The following is a 17,611-nucleotide window of genomic DNA, read 5'->3' as shown; positions in this document are numbered from 1 at the left end:
ACTCAGCTGCACTAATTCCACAAATAGCCTAGAAATAGCATCAAGCCCTCATTAGCACGTTACCCAGAGAAGATGGCAAACGAAGATCCCTCAAGGTTAGCACAGAACGCAAGGCAATTCAAAGGCCCCTTGGAGAAAGGGTATGAGCTATACAAATATAAAATCGTAGCAAGGGATGTGCGCATTATCACATTTTGCTTGGTAATTGGAAACAACGCCTTGAATTGCGAAGCACCAGAAAGCCTAGGACTCACCCACCTTCCACGTGGCCGTGTGTCTCCCAAACTGAGACAGGTGTATGTGTATAATCGACCTGTTCAAAGCCTCTGTAGCAGGAGGCAGTGCTTTGTTGTAAAACAAAACTGAGATGAAATAACCGTCATCCTTTCAAATAACCTCTGAGAGTTTCGTATTTGAGGCACATTCTGTGATGTAATTCTCTCTGACCTCAGACACTTTGATTCCTTTTTTCACGTTCACATAAAAGACTGAGAGCTCTCCGACTGGTCTACTGCACTGCCAGCCTCGACTGGATCTGAATTCTTCACTGGTGCAGAGAATTCGTTGTTATTCCAGATAATTAGGAAGTAGAGATAAAGGGCCATTACGTTAGAAGGCCTGGCCCATTGGGAAGACCAGCTGTTGGCTCCTTATTTAAAAACAGATTAGTTCCCACTGCTCCCAGAAGGCTTCCAAGGGCACACTCAGACACCGAAAGTCCCATCCTGACGTCCTTTCCTCCCAGTCACAATGCTCGTGCAGAATTTGAGAATGTAGCTTATCTGGAAGGCTTAAAACAAATGCTTCAATTTTCCATTCTCCAAATGAAAATCAATGGCAACAGAGAGGTAAAATCGATGCTCAGCGCTCTGTAGGGAGAAGCCCTCCCCATCTCTCGCCCACCCAGAACAATAAATCAGAACGAGCCATCCCACCGGCAGCGAATTCCTAAGAGCAGATCCCTCTGCAGGTAGTGTGAGCTTCTGTCCATTTTTTCCATGAATCACCCCCTAAGAGGGTATTTTCTTTAAGAAGAGCTAAGAGAATATTTTTAAAACTTAAGTCAGAAAGAGTAACACATTGCTGCATTAAAAACTCTTCTTCCCCAAACAAAGCCATTTGCCAGTAGGACCTTTGGCATCTAAGAGCCAGAGTCTGACTTAACTGTTACCCCAAGGTCCATTTTGCAATATCAAGCATTAAAGAATGCTCAGGCACCCCAATGACCTGCTCCCCGAGACAATGATCTGTTTTCTGTCACCATAGGTTAGCTTATATCCACTAAAATTTCATGTAAATGAAACTCATACAATATACATTATTGTCTTCTTTCACTCAGCATAATTATTATAAGATTCATCCATGTTACAGCATGTATCAATAGCTTATTCTTTTTTAACTGTTGAGTATTAATCCATTGCAATGACTATACCACAACTTGCTATCTGTTCACCTGTTGATGGACATTTGGGTTGTTTCCAGCCTCCAGTTATTACAAGTAAAGCTGCAATGAACATTTGTGAGTGAGTCTTTATATAGACATATGCTTTCATTACATATTCTAGAAACAAACCTTTTGTTGGGCATATGTTTTGCAAATATTTTCTCCCAGTGTGGCCTGTCCTTTTATTAGTCTAACAGTGTCTTCTGAAGATCAAAATTTTTACTTTTGTTTTTTGTTTTTTTTTTTTGGTACGCAGGCCTCTCACTATTGTGGCCTCTCCTGTTGTGGAGCACAGGCTCCGGACGCACAGGCTCAGCGGTCATGGCTCACGGGCCTAGTTGCTCCGCGGCATGTGGGATCTTCCCGGACCGGGGCACGAACCCGTGTCCCCTGCATCGGCAGGCGGACTCTCAACCACTGAGCCACCAGGGAAGCCTGTGCTGGAATATTTTAATTCCTGTTTTTAGATTACGTGACCATCGCCTATTTCCTGTTTCTTTTTGCTTGTCTACACTCTCAGTGTTTCTGTAACGAGCAATCAACTACTCTGATATCACAATAAATTAGAATATTAAGAAAAAGTCATTTGAGAGAAGGCTTCGTGACTCCAGGCCGCCTTCACACGGCTCTTAAGTGTATAAGTGGCCCCCTTGGAGCACCTAAAAGACGAACAAGCTTCCAAGAATTTACCCTCTCCCAACCCTGCTCAATACTGCTCAACAGCAGGAAAAGATGAAACAGAGAACGTCCAAAGAGAATCCTCCAAAGGGACTGTGAGTTTAGTTGAAGCCTCTCAGTGAAACCAACTGCAAACCCAAATGCCATTCTAATAAAGGGGAAGCGTTCCAGCAGGGGTTGGGGGGAGGTGCCCCACGCGGTCCCCCAATGAAGTTGCTTGTCCAGCCGCCCTGACACTGTGTAGCCACAGACCCACGTGTCAAACCGCTTCTCCACTCACTCCACCTCCGAGGGCGAAGAAAGCTAATGAAATTCTCTCGCGGATGCGCTTACTGTCCTCCTGTCTCAGTCCGCTTGCAAAGACAGCCCAAATCTGTAGCCTCACAAGCAGCCCCAGGCCGACACCACTGCCTCTCCATGTGTGTGCGCTCCTGACTGTCTGGCGGGCGGGATTTACCTCTTGAGCTGCTGCAGAGGCCAGACAGGCTGATGGGATTGCTTGCAGATGTTTCACAGAGAGAAACATTACTTCCCTGATGGATGAATAAATAGAATTGTCAACATGGCCTCCCTGGCCAGAGGCGACCCCTAAAGTATAATGAGGAAGGACAGATGTTTCATCTGGGAAGGGGTCCAGGACTCTAAGAAGAGGTGTGCACTGGGCTGGTACGGGCTGAGTAATTCGGCCTCCCAGAGGGAGGGAGGGGGAAGGCTAGACCCACAACTACAGCCACCACCATTGTAGAGCCTCTTGCTGGTGCAGGCCACCGCCCAAATCCTGATGACGGAGTGGGCATGCCCCTCAGTCAAAGCCTCCTCTTTGAGCTGTTTTTCCAGTGAATGAAGGGTACCTATCATCAGGAATGTCATCTTCTTCCAAGTCCTCACGTGCTGTGAATCACAAAGCGGGCAGCAGGCTTCCTCGGGAAGAAACTCCAAAGGGCAGAACAAGAAAGTGGGCAGGGCCCCTGGAGTGAGCTACTTTTTCTCAGGAGCATGCAAATTGGGGGTTTTCTGGCTGACCTTCCAGAATGAATCAGACAATAATATACCTCTTACCATAATTGTTTTAGTAATTGTAAGGCTGGTTGTCATTATGTGACATTGGACTACGTACCTTACACCCCTCCATCTTACTGACCTCTCACAAAATGAAATACACACAAAATGTCCTAAGCAAAGGATTAGCAAAACTTAACCACTGGTAAACCCTCTCTGCAAGAATTACTAATGGATGTATCCCAGCAAATGGTAAAGAGGAAAGGGGTAAGTACTTTCATTAAACCCATTTTACAGCTAAGGAAACCCAGATTCAGAAAGGTCAAGTAACTTGCCAAGGTCACATAGCTAGAAAGTAGCCAACCCGGAAATGAGCTTAGAATGCTGTCATTCCCAAATCTATGCTCTTAACCACTGTAATTCTGTGGCCACCAGGAGATGCAGGAGATGAGAATTACACTTCCAACACAAGCAAAAAAGTGGTGGTGCTTCCAACACAGAAACAAGGCATGCCCAGAGAAATACCAGTGACACCTGGATATGCCCAAATACCAGTGAGGTTGCTGCCTCTGTCTCAAACAGATTTGAGCTTATAAATAAAAATCTCTTGTCTGGGACTTATAGAAAGGGCTGTATTCTAGGAGGAAACAGGCAATGGACTATCCGTGTTATACACACACACACACACACACACACACACACACACACACACAAACACACACACAAAACCATATGGCTGAACAATACAGCACTTTTCCAAAGAGTATGTGGTATTTGCTGCAAAAGAGGCCACATCTTCCCTCCTTCAGAGAAGGAAGAAGTCATGTGTGGCAGGAGAATCTAGGAGAGTTTTTTCAGAGTATGCATGCCTTAAAAGTATTTTTGAATAACAACAACAACAAAAAATGTTTTTCACATCCCACTCTGCAGTGAACTTGATTTTCTTGAGGGTAGGAATAGGGTCTCCTGTTTACCTCTGTAGCCTCAGGGCCTAACACAGGCCTGGCACATAGTAGGTACTCAGTACCTTTTTGTTAAATGACAAGGAATGAATGGATAGAATGACGAGGCCAAAACATGGTACTGACAAAAAACATAAGCTTGGGAGCTCGACGGTCCTGGGTTTGAATCATGGCTGCCACTTACTAGATATACAAGCAAATTACTGACTCCTCTCTCTGCCTCAGTTCTCTCATTTTTAGAATGAAGACAAAAATAAGTACCAACTTGGCAAAATGGATGAAGGAATTCAAGGATGCAGGTTCTGAGCACAATGCCTGGCATATGCTAGGTTTCAGGGGTGAGATCTATCTTTGCTTCCAGGGAGAACACTCCAGCCTGGGGGAAGAGCAAAGCACATTACAATACCTCGAATCTCATTTTTATGGAGACAAAGCTTGACTATGTTTAGGTGACCACAGAGACTAGGTCTGTTGCTGCAGTGCCAGGTTTGCAGGGGCAGAGTGGGCAGGGGCTCTGCTCCATGCTGTCAGGCTACTCCCCGGGTGCTGATTCTCTGCTGGACCACAATGTCAAGGATGGGAGCTCCCCACACACGTTCTGTGGAAACCATGGACAGGACTGAGGTATATTAAAGTGTGTCCCAAGAGGGGCAGCCAAACAGGCAAGAACTGCTCAGACGTCAAGAACTAAGAGGTGGTTGGGACTTCCCTGGTGGCGCAGTGGTTAAGAATCTGCCTGCCAATGCAGGGGACGCAGGTTCAAGCCCTGGTCCGGGAAGATCCCACATGCTGTGGAGCAGCTAAGCCCATGCACCACAACTACTGCAACGCACGCTAGAACCCGCGAGCCACAACTACCGAGCCCGCATGCCACAACTACTGAAGCCTGCACGCCTAGAGCCTGTGCTCCACAACAAGAGAAGCCGCCACAATGAGAAGCCCGCGCACCACAATGAAGAGTAGCTCCCACCCGATGCAACTAGAGAAAAGCCCGCATGCAGCAACAAAGACCCAACAGAGCCAAAAATAAATAAATAAATAAATTTGTTTTTAAAAAATAAAATAAAATAAAGAACTAAGAGGTGGGACAGCACCCATTCTGCATGGTCCCAGGATCAAAGTGGAACCAAAGAGCAAGTTATAGGGAGGCAGATTTCACTGGGAATTGAGTTCCAGAAAGGCTGCTTTCTTTGCCTAAGGTTAGGGTGCAGTGCAGGTGAATAGCAGAGAAAGTCGCCAGATCTAAGTGTGTGTAACTCTAATGCCCATCGCAACACCTCTCCATCGTACAGGTAGTAAAGGGAGAAGGGCGAAAATGACACTAAAATCACCTTTCTCCCACCCCCACCCCAACCAACTCCATTCTTAAAGCAAGCCTAGAGTCCAAGACTCTCCAAAAAAGAAGCGTGAGCAAATCCAAAAGGAGCTTCGAGGAGGGGTGGGGAACCATGCAGCTAACAAGGTCTTGGTGCTCCGGTCGGGTGTCAGGCCTGTGCCTTTGAGGTGGGAGAGCCGAGTTCAGGACACTGGTCCACCAGAAACCTCCCAGCTCAGCATAATATCTAAAGGTAAAAGCTCTCCCAGAGATCTCCATCTCAATGCTAAGACCCAGCTCCACTCAACAACCAGCAAGCTACAGTACTGGACACCCTATGTCAAACAACTAGCAAGACAGGAACACAACCCCATGCATTAGCAGAGATGCTGCCTAAAATCATAACAAGGTCACACACACCCCAAAACACACCACCGTATGTGGTAGTGCCCACCAGAAACACAAGATACAGCCTAATCCACCAGAACAGAGGCACAACTCCCCTCCACCAGGAAGCCTACACAACCCATTGAAACAAACTTAGCAACTGGGGGCAGACAACAAAAACAATGGGAACTACAAACCTGCAGCCTGTGAAAAGGAGACCCCAAACACAGTAAGTTAAGCAAAATGAGAAGACAGAGGAACACACAGCAGATGAATCAGCAAGGCAAAAACCCACCAGAACAAACAACTGAAGAGGAAACAGGCAGTCTACCTGAAAAAGAATTCAGAATAATGATAGTAAAGATGATCCAAAATCTTGGAAATAGAATGGAGAAAATACAAGAAACGCTAAACAAGGACCTCAAAGAACTAAAGAGCAAACAAACAATGATGAACAACACAATAAATTACATTAAATATTCTCTAGAAGGAATCAATAGCAGAATAACTGAGGCAGAAGGACGGATAACTGACCTGGAAGACAAAATAGTGGAAAAAACTACTGCAGAGCAGAATAAAGAAAAAAGAATGAAAAGAACTGAGGACAGTCTCAGAGACCTCTGGGACAACATTAAACGCACCAACATTCAAATTGATAAGGGTCCCAAAAGAAAAAGAGAAAAAGAAAGGGACTAAGAAAATATTAGAAGAGATTATAGTTGAAAACTTCTCTAATATGGGAAAGGAAATAATCAATTAAGTCCAGGAAGCACAGAGAATCCTGTAGAGGATAAATCCAAGGAGAAACACGCCAAGACACATATTAATCAAACTATCAAAAATTAAATACAAAGAAAAAATATTAAAAGCAGCAAGGGAAAAGCAACAAATAATATACAAGCGAATCCACATAAGCTTAACAGCTGATCTTTCAGCAGAAACTCTGCAAGCCAGAAGGGAGTGGTAGAACATATTTAAAGTGATGAAAGGGAAAAACCTACAACCAACATTACTCTACCCAGCAAGGATCTCATTCAGTTTCGATGGAGAAATGAAAACCTTTATGTACAAGCAAAAGCTAAGAGAATTCAGCACCACCAAACCAGCTTTACAACAAATGCTAAAGGAACTTCTTTAGGCAGGAAACACACCAGAAGGAAAAGACCTAGAGTAACAAACCCAAAACAATTAAGAAAATGGTAATAGGAATATACATATCGATAATTACCTTAAATATAACTGGATTAAATTCTCCAACCAAAAGACACAGACTGGTTGAATGGACACAGAAACAAGACCCATATTTATGCTGTGTACAAGAGACCCACTTCAGACCTAGGAACACATACAGACTAAAAGTGAGGGGAGGGAAAAAGATATCCCATGCAAATGGACATCAAAAGAAAGCTGGAGTAGCAATTCTCATATCAGACAAAATTGACTTTAAAATAAAGACTATTACAAGAGACAAAGAAGGACACTACATAATGATCAAGGGTTCAATCCATGAAGAAGATACAACAATTGTAAATCTTTATGCACCCAACATAGGAGCATCTCAATACATAAGGCAAATACTAGCAGCCATAAAGGGGAAATCAACAGTAACACAATCATAGTAGGAGACTTTAACACCCCACTTCCACCAATGGACAGATTATCCAAAATGAAAATATATAATGAAACACAAGCTTTAAATGATACATTAAACAAGATGGACTTAATTGCTATTTATAGGACATTCCATACCCAAACAACAGAATACACTTTCTTCTCAAGTGCTCATGGGACATTCTCCAGGATAGATCATATCTTGGGTCACAAATCAAGCCTTGGCAAATTTAAGAAAATTGAAAACGTATCAAGTATCTTTTCTGACCACAACGCTATGAGACTGGATATCAATTACAGGAAAAAGTCTGTGGAAAATACAAACACATGGAGGCTAAACAACACACTACTAAATAACCAGGAGAGCACTGAAGAAATCAAAGAGGAAATCAAAAAATACCTAGAAACAAATGACAATGAAAACACGACAACCCAAAACCTATGGGATGCAGCAAAAGCAGTTCTAAGAGGGAAGTTTATACCAATACAATCCTACCTCAAAAAACAAGAAACATCTCAAATAAACAACCTAACCTTACACCTAAAGCAATTAGAGAAAGAAGAACAAAAAACCCCCACAAAGTTAGCAGAAGGAAAGAAATCATAAAGATCAGATCAGAAATAAATGAAAAAGAAATGAATGAAACAACAGCAAAGATCAATAAAACTAAAAGCTGGTCCTTTGAGAAGATAAACAAAATTGATAAAGCCAGACTCACCAAGAAAAAAAGGGAGAAGACTCAAATCAACAGAATTAGAAATGAAAAAGGAGAATTAACAACTGACACTGCAGAAATACAAAGGATCATGAGAGATTCCTATAAGCAACTATATGCCAATAAAATGGACAACCTGGAAGAAATGGACACATTCTTAGGAAAGCACAACTTTCTGAGACTGAACCAGGAAGAAATAGAAAATATGAACAGACCAATCTCAAGCACTGAAATTGAGACTGTAATTAAAAATCTTCCAACACACAAAATCCCAGGACCAGATGGTTTCACAGGAGAATTCTATCAAACATTTAGAGAAGAGCTAACACCTACCCTTCTCAAACTCTTCCAAAAAATTGCAGAGGGAGGAACACTCCCAAACTCATTCTATGAGGCCACCATCACCCTGATACCAAAACCAGACAAAGATGTCACAAAGAAAGAAAACTACAGGTAAATATCACTGATGAACATAGATGCAAAAATCCTCAACAAAACACTAGCAAACAGAAGCCAACAGCACATTAAACGGATCATACACCATGATCAAGTGGGGTTTATCTGAGGAATTCAAGGATTCTTCAATATATGCAAATCAATCAATGTGATACACCATATTAACAAACTGAAGAATAAAAACCATATGATCATCTCAATAGATGCAGAAAAAGCTTTCAACAAAATTCAACACCCATTTATGATAAAAACCCTCCAGAAAGTAGGCATAGAGGGAGCTTACCTCAACATAATAAAGGCCATATATGACAAACCCAGAGCCAACATCATTCTCAATGATGAAAAACTGAAACCATTTCCACTAAGATCAGGAACAAGACAAGGTTGCCCACTCTCACCACTATTATTCAACGTAGTTTTGGAAGTTTTAGCCATAGCAATCAGAGAAGAAAAAGAAATAAAAGGAATCCAAATCAGAAGAGAAGAAGTAAAGCTGTCACTGTTTGCAGATGACATGATACTATACATAGAGAATCCTAAAGATGCTACCAGAAAACTACTAGAGTTAATCAATGAATTTGGTAAAGTAGCAGGATACAAAATTAATGCACAGAAATCTCTTGCATTCCTATACACTAATGATGAAAAATCTGAAAGAGAAATTAAGGAAACACTCCCATTTACCACTGCAACAAAATGAATAAAATACCTAGGAATAAACCTACCTAAGGAGACAAAAGACCTGTATGCAGAAAACTATAAGACACTGATGAAAGTAATTAAATATGATACAAACAGAATGGGAGATATACCATGTTCTTGGATTGGAAGAATCAACATTGTGAGAATGACTATACTACCCAAAGCAATCTACAGGTGCAATGCAATCCCTATCAAACTACCAATGGCATTTTTCACAGAACTAGAACAAAAAATTGCACAATTTGTATGAGAACACAAAAGACCTCGAATAGCCAAAGCAATCTTGAGAAAGAAAAACAGAGCTGGAGGAATCAGGCTCCCTGACTTCAGACTATACTACAAAGCTACAGTAATCAAGACAGTATGGTACTGGCACAAAAGGAGAACTACATATCAATGGAACAGGATAGAAAGCCCAGAGATAAACCCATGCATGTATGGTCACCTTATTTTTGATAAAGGAGGCAAGAATAGACAATGGAGAAAAGACAGCCTCTTCAATAAATGGTGCTGGCAGAACTGGACAGCTACATGTAAAAGAATGAAATTAGAACACTCCCTAACACCATACACGAAAATAAACTCAAAATGGATTAAAGACCTAAATATAAGGCCGGACACTATAGAACTCTTAGAGGAAAACATAGGCAGACATTCTATGACATAAATCACAGCAAGATCCTTTTTGACCCACCTCTTCAGAGTAATGGAAATAAAAACAAAAATAAATAAATGGGACCTAATGAAACGTAAAAGCTTTCACACAGCAAAGGAAACCATAAACAAGAGGAAAAGACAACCCTCAGAATGGGAGAAAATATTTGCAAATGAAGCAACAGACAGAGTATTAATCACCAAAATTTACAAGCAGCTCATGCAGCTCAACATCAAAAAAAAAAAAGCCCAATCCAAAAATGGGCAGAAGACCTAAATAGACATTTTTCCAAAGAAGACATACAGATTGCCTGAAAACACATGAAAGGATGTTCAACATGACTAATCATTAGAGAAATGCAAATCAAAAGTACAGTGAGGTATCACCTCACACCAGTTAGAATGGCCATCATCACAAAATCTAAAAACAGGGCTTCCCTGGTGGCGCAGTGGTTGAGAGTCCACCTGCCGATGCAGGAGACATGGGTTCGTGCCCCAGTCTGGGAAGATCCCACATGCCGCGGAGCGGCTGGGCCCATGAGCCATGGCTGCTGAGCCCGCGCGTCCAGAGCCTAAACTCCGCAATGGGAGAGGCCGCAACAGTGAGAGGCCCGCGTACAAAAAAAAAAAAAAAATCTACAAACAACAAATGCTGGAGAGGGTGTGAAGAAAAGGGAATCCTCTTGCACTGTTGGTGGGAATGTAAATTGATACCGCCACTATGGAGAACAGTATGGAGGTTCCTTAAAAAACTAAAAGTAGAACTACCATGTGACCCAGCAATCCCACTACTGGGCATATACCCTTAGAAAACCATAATTCAAAAAGAGTCATGTACTGCAATGTTCAATGCAGCTCTATTTACAATAGCCAGAACATGGAAGCAACCTAAGTGTCCATCGACTAATGATTGCATAAAGAAGATGTGGCACATATATACAATGGAATATTACTCAGCCATAAGAAGAAATGAAATTGAGTTATTTGTAGTGAGGTGGATGGACCTAGAGTCTTACATAGTGAAGTAAGCCAGAAAGAGAAAAACAAGTACCATATGCTAACACATATATATGGAATCAAAAAAAAAATGGTTCTGAAGAACCTAGGGGCAGGACAGGAATAAAGACACAGATGTAGAGAATAGACTTGAGGACACGGGGACGGGGAAGGGCAAGCTTGGATGAAGTGAGAGAGTGGCATGGACTTATATATACTACCAAATGTAAAATAGATAGCTAGTGGGAAGCAGCCGCATGGCACAGGGAGATCAGCTCAGTGCTTTGTGACCACCTGGAGGGGTGGGATAGGGAGGGTGGGAGGGAGGGAGATGCAAGAGGGAAGAGATATGGGAACATATGTATATGTATAACTGATTCACTTTGTTATAAAGCAGAAACCAACACACCACTGTAAAGCAATTATACTCCAATAAAGATGTTAAAAAAAAAAGAAAAAAGCAAGCCTATTGGGGGGCTGTGTGTGTGTGTGTGTGTGTGTGTGTGTGTGTTCTTGCTTTACGTATTTCTGCAGGACTGAAGGCAGATGTAGCTTGAATTCAAAGGCTCCTTCTGTCATCTGTAAAATCCTAAGCCCACTGAATGCTGGGAATGGGTGGGGAGTAAGGGACAAAGGCTTTAACAACCCTGAAGAGGAGGGGAGAGACTTCCCCTGGGCTGGAGAAATAGAAAGACACACTCTCAGAAGGAATGGTGGCCTAGTGGTCTTGAGGCAGCAGAACCCCACACCAGTACTCTCGGCCTGGCAAAGACACCCACGCCCCATGGAGCATGGAAGCAGACAACCCTCAGCCCCGCCAACCTCAAAGAACGTCCAAGGATTATCGTAGGAAGGATGTCATTGGCAACCAGAAGACTAAAGGTACAGCCCCTGTTTTCTTAGCTAGAAGCTTCCTGGATCCTGAGGTCACCCCAGGAGGAGGAAGGGCCACCATAATCACCAGGAAGGGATTTTCTGTTCATCTGCTCAGATGAGGACTCAGAGTCAAATAAAGTTGATTCAAAGGAAACTAAGATATTAACTCTCTTTGCAAATATGTGTCTGAGAACTGAGATTCATACCACAGCAAGAGTTCTTACACCACGTACCATATAAGACACAGATACAAACACCTGCTCCCCCTCTCTCCCTTGCCCCCCAGTCAGAGATCAGGTACCCCAGATCTGCTGGCTGGAGAGGACCTCACAGCCTGCGGCTTACCTGGGGAGCAGGTGCTTACGGCTGACACACAGGGCAGTCTGGTAGTCCTGGGTCACACACAGCTTGTGAGGGCTGCATTTCACCTTTAGGCAGGGGTCTTTGGATGGGTCCAGAGCTGAGGCAAAAAGAACATGAAAAGAGGAGTTAGGACCTCCAGGGAAATCTAATTTCTATTTCTACTCAAATATACAAGAGGGAAATAAACAGACTACGTGTTTGCACCCTGCACTGTTTACTTAGGCTGGCGGGGATTGGAATGAAAACCCACACCGGGGGCGAATTCTGTGTCTATTCCACGTGGTTTTCTTCAACATCAGGAGAGTGATTCTTTTGTGCTTTGGGGAGTTTCAGTATCTTCATCTTGGCCAGGAATTACTTTTAAAAATCCTTTAGAATCTTGTGTGTTCAGAGGACCAAAAGCCACATTTCCCTCTTTGGTTATTTGTCTGCTATTGCTTTTTATGACTTTGTGCCCAATTTTACTTATTTCCTATAATAGAAAGTCCCAGAGGACGGAGTTTTTTGGCTTCAGCTGCATCAACACGGACTGTGAGCACAAAGAAGCCATTTTAAGTTTTGCGAAGAACTTCAGGATGAACAAGACAGTTTTGAGCCACACAAACTCATGACATAAACGGGTGGGGGGGAAAGGCTGACACATAAATATTTATTGTGCAAAGGAGAATTAGATAAGGGCCATGACAGGCATATAAAATGATAACAGAGGTTGAGAGAAAAAGAGAGATCAATTTCTGGGGCAAGGATTAATGAGGCATTAATATGTGAATTGGATCTTAAGGGATGGGTAGGATTTTAGAAAGCAAGGCTAGAAAAGGCAATCTAGGCAGGGCGGCCAGCACACTCCAAGGTAGACAGGCGTGGCTGGGCAATCCTAAGATATTTAGTCTGACTAGAAAGTGGGCTTTGTGGGTGGAAATAATGAGCGCGGGGGTTGATTCGACCAAGTCACTGGAGAAGGGTCTCCAAAGCCAGCAGATCGTACCCTGCAGCATTTCCTAGAACAGGCAGGGCAGCGGGCCCCTGGCTAAGCAACACTCCACAGGCTGAGGTGTACACGCTCATCAGGGCAGACAAGAGGCCACAGGAAATCCTCTGCAAAACAAAAACAACGGTGCCATCTCCCAGCTCTGCATCCTAAAGCCGATCAGGTGGTCAATCTGTCATAACTGCTCTCCACAGCCAGGCGAGGTCATGCTCCCCACGCAAACGTTCAGTTAAACAAATCGGCGTCCCAAGCAGGGACAGCAAAACTGCTACAAGAAATGGGAGGACTCCCATCAAACCCTGGGCCCCTCAGCAACCATGATCCCCCTGCACTTAGCGGAAGTCAGGATTCCTGTCATACCGCCCAGGCCCAGAATCGCAATGCCATTTTCTTCCCACGGCTGCTGGGAATTCCTCAAGGGACCTGAACACACTACACCCGAAGGTATTTCTTTCTGGGGCTTGAACTGCTCAGGGCGGCTCCCTCCACTGAAGCAGCTTCAGCCTCCGCAAACAGAAACCAGGGTGTATTCTCAGGCCGGTCAGGTGAGCAACGAGACCCAGGCCATGGTCCCAGGGGAGTCACCTGGCAGAGCCTACTCCCCAGCGGACGTGCCCGGCTGCCTGGTGCCTAGCAGCAGGAGACGGGCTGCAAGAGAGAGAGGCTAAAGCTCCAGGGGCAGGGTGCTCACTCCGAGCTCCTAAGCTAAGGGCTTCGCCTCTGGGAAGTGAGTAGCTGGGGGCCTGTGTCTGCCCTCAGAGCCCTCCAAGGCTGGGCCTTCCAGAAGCTTGCAGCAGGAACTTCCTGGTCCCAGGTGGAGCTCTCTTGCCTCCTGAGACGTCCTCACGAGAAGCCAGTGGCCTTCTCCTTGTGCTTTGCCCTCCACCTTCACCCCAGGGCAGCAGTCCAGCCAGCTGTGACTTGCTTTCCAGGACTCAAGCAGCACCGAGCTAACAATGAATGGCCATGAGATGGCTGCTGAGGAAGACCATGCTGGCCCTTCACTGCCCCTTCTCACACTTCTGGCCACCCCAGGATGAAGACATCCCTGGCAGCCCGGGCCACAGATACCAAGTGAGGCATTTCCTGACAGGTGTCAAGCGCTGTAGAACGCTTGGGATTTTCACTGGAGTGGATCTCAGAGATGGCAAACACCAGGCTGGCCTAGGGTCTCAAAATCTGCAGGACCATATGACAAGATTTGTTGCCAAATTTGAGCTTCTTCTTGCTTTTGCAGCCAACTTCACAGACATGCAATGTCCACACTGGGATCCAGATGGCCTCAAGGGGCAGTGCAATCTCAAGGAGAGTAAGTCAGCTGAGCACAGCAGGGAGGAGCCCAGTGATCAAGGTGAATTCTGCCTTCACTGCTTCCTGACCTTCTATACCTCAATTTTCTCTTCTGTGAAATGGGATAATAGCAGTCCCTACTATCGCTTTTGGTTATCAAGAGGATGAAATGAATTCACCATTGTAAGTGCTGAGAACAGACCTGAAACATGTGAAGCACCTCACAGGTGTTTGTTATTTGTTGTGTGCCTGGATTTTGTTCGCAGAGTGAACAGTAAGCCTCAAAAATAACCAGAACAATAGCTCACACGTATCCAGTGCTTTTGACATGCAGGCAGTGAACGAAGCCCTCTAACTGGATTACCGCACTTAATTCTTGCAAACACCCAAGGCGGCGGCTGCCATTCCTGTGCCCGTTGTACAAAGAAGATGAGAGGGGCGGACGGTATGTGACATCTGGTCGGTTGACTCCAGAACCCAAACTCCTCACCACGATACACCAGCGGCATGAAAATCACCTAGAGTCTCCTTTAAAAGGTGGATGTGGGGTCCCACCTTACACCAAGTATTGAGCCCAGATGTGCCATGCTCCTGAGAGGCCTTCAGGGCAGGCTGAGACTTAAGGAGTAGAAGTAAAGGGAAGCCAGGGGGTCTGGCTGGCTGGGCCACACAGGATGCCCCGATGCACCATACACGGCCCCAGTGCCCCCCGGAAGGTGGGGATGCCAACCCTGGGCAGTTGTGCCCTCTGCCCACCCCCTCTAAAATGCAGCAACCCCCCAAAGGAGTCACCTGACCAGTGGCTGTCAATTTTTTTCTGCAACCTTGCTACATCTGTCACCCTACCATTAGGCTAAGACTATAGATCACCCTCCTCCAATTCTTAAGGCTAACGTTTCTTAAAAAAAAAAAAAAAAAAACTCCAACCAGAAATACTAATAAATAAAAATCATCAGCTATTTAACTTCATACACATACTTACTTAACAATTTGCATATAGAAATCAAGTCTGCTAAAAATTAATTACCAGGGTCTGAATACTTCAAACATGCATGGGAATTATTTAGAGTAAATGAACTTCACAGCACAACAAAACAGTAACAAATCAAGCTGTCAGCGTTTACTTAATCACCAGGACGCATCTTGTTTTTGAAAAACAGCAGTACTGGAATTGAAAGGGGATGAGGATGGTAAAGGAGCGTGCCACTTCCATGTAAATGCTGCCTCTCAAATACACTTCTCCCAGCAGCCCCGAGGCTCGCAGTGACTGAAAGGCACCCACACCTGTACTGGGCAGGGCTGAGCGGCTCCACTTTCTAGAGGAAATGATAGGAGATCAGAATAATAAGTGGCATTTGAGAGGCCTTTTAATAAGGTGCAGGGAAATTGTGCAGGTGAGGAGGTACGGAGAGAGGGCTGAGAGTTCATGATAACCCTTACCAGGGGTAGAAGCTTCCTCGTCAAGGTGCTAATGATTTCTGGAAACTGCGCTCCAAGTTCCTCTCTTCCCCAGTGCATGCTTGATGATAGGACGCATCACTCCCCACAAGATGCCGAAGCCCTGCGTCCCCTCTACCTCTTCTACCATAATACCTGCAGGACTCATGTGGACTCAAACAAGAGACTAGGGCTTCCCTGGTGGCGCAGTGGTTGAGAGTCCGCCTGCTGATGCAGGGGACACGGGTTTGTGTCCCGGTCCGGGGGGATCCCACATGCCGTGGAGCGGCTGGGCCCGTGAGCCATGGCCGCTGAGCCTGCGCTTCCGGAGCCTGTGCTCCGCAACGGGAGAGGCCGCAACAGTGAGAGGCCCGCGTACCGCAAAAAAAAAAAAAAAAGAAAAAAAAAAAGAAGAGACTATGCCTAACACAGAGCAGATACCCACGGGAGGTTAATTTCATCTTTCCCGCCCACAAACAAAAACCAGTCAACTAGCATAGGATACATGTCCAATTAATTTTTTCAATAATTTTTACAAAAACTTTTTTCAAAGGGAAAAAGAAAACAAGAATGAATTAATTTAAACAGAAATTTGTCAAGCTGAAAAACATCAAATTCAAAAGCCAGTTAATTACAAGCTTCATGTAAGCTTTTTTTGAAAGTAATCTTATTTTTTAAGCTCACTGCTTGGTCTCAATTAAGGCACTGATATTTTAATTATCGTAATTGTTTCTGAACTTGTTTTTCAGTATGAGTTAATTTTTAATTAGCTACGTTGATTTGAAAATTCTGAATCAAGACTTTTTGCTGTCTTTGGGCACATCCTACAAGCTCACTGTCAAACAGTCATAATACCTGGAACAGCAGAGCAGGGTACCACCTCAGAGATGCTAAGATGAGAGAATGTTCCATTTTGTGGGCTGACCGAAGGGTCCCTGAGAGTCACCTGGGGGTGTGACATATGCTTGGGTTTATTCCATTAATATTTGCAGAGCATCAGTTCTGTGCAGGCCCATTTTTTCAGGCTGGAGGCTGGCACTTCTAGAGTGAACGAGATATCATTCTTGCCCTCCAGAAGCTCACAGCTCAACAGAGGAGACACGCAATATGAGGGTAAGTTCTGTATGTTATGGGAGATGGGGGAGGTACCTCATCCAGCCTTTCAGTGGGTTAGGTGAGACTTCCTGGACAGACTGATATCAATGGAAAAGTGGGTTTTAACCCAGGTAATAGGATGAGGAAGAACATTCTGGGTAAAAAGAAGTTCCCATTCTAGACGTAAGAGAAATTGTGGCAAGTCTGGGGAATGGCAACATTTCATCAGGCCGGCAGCAGGCTGCAGCAGGGGTGGTGTGAGACACAACTACAGAGAGAGACTACAGAGAGTGGCAGCAGCATCATGGGGGGCCTTGAAGCCACAATGAGGACTCTGGGGGGGGGGGCCATGGCCACCAACTTCCACAGTGACGTCAAGTATGGCACACCCTCCCATGCTGAAGTTGGTGGAGAGGGGGTAGGAAGAGAGAACACTTTATACACATTTTACATGGAAACCGGTCCTTTGATAAGAACAGACAAACTCTACACCACTCGTACCCTCCAAATGAGAGGGGGTGTCTAGTGGAAGGCCCAGTAGTCAACTCTTAGTGCCCCCTTTCCTCCTCTGAGGAACCTCCATGACCCCTTTTCCTGGGGATATTAAGCTACGTGGTGAGACCAAGAAGCAAAGATTTAATC

At 44.6% G+C, this 17,611-nt stretch overlaps 1 protein-coding gene across 1 annotated transcript in view; it reads right to left on the bottom strand.

The window, feature by feature from the left end:
- SPOCK1 (SPARC (osteonectin), cwcv and kazal like domains proteoglycan 1) overlaps positions 1-17,611 on the bottom strand; it is a 567,180-nt gene that overhangs the window by 161,435 nt on the left and 388,134 nt on the right. The window contains exon 3 of the mRNA XM_032629178.1: positions 12,142-12,256. Coding sequence (XP_032485069.1) covers positions 12,142-12,256 — 115 coding nt within the window. The remainder of the gene's footprint in view (positions 1-12,141; positions 12,257-17,611) is intronic.

This window comes from Phocoena sinus, chromosome 3 (assembly GCF_008692025.1).
Source record: "Phocoena sinus isolate mPhoSin1 chromosome 3, mPhoSin1.pri, whole genome shotgun sequence".
In the NCBI taxonomy this organism is placed as follows: Eukaryota; Metazoa; Chordata; class Mammalia; order Artiodactyla; family Phocoenidae; genus Phocoena; species Phocoena sinus.
The sequence above is the reverse complement of the archived record's forward strand: the minus strand, read 5'-3'. Positions and strand labels throughout refer to the sequence as shown.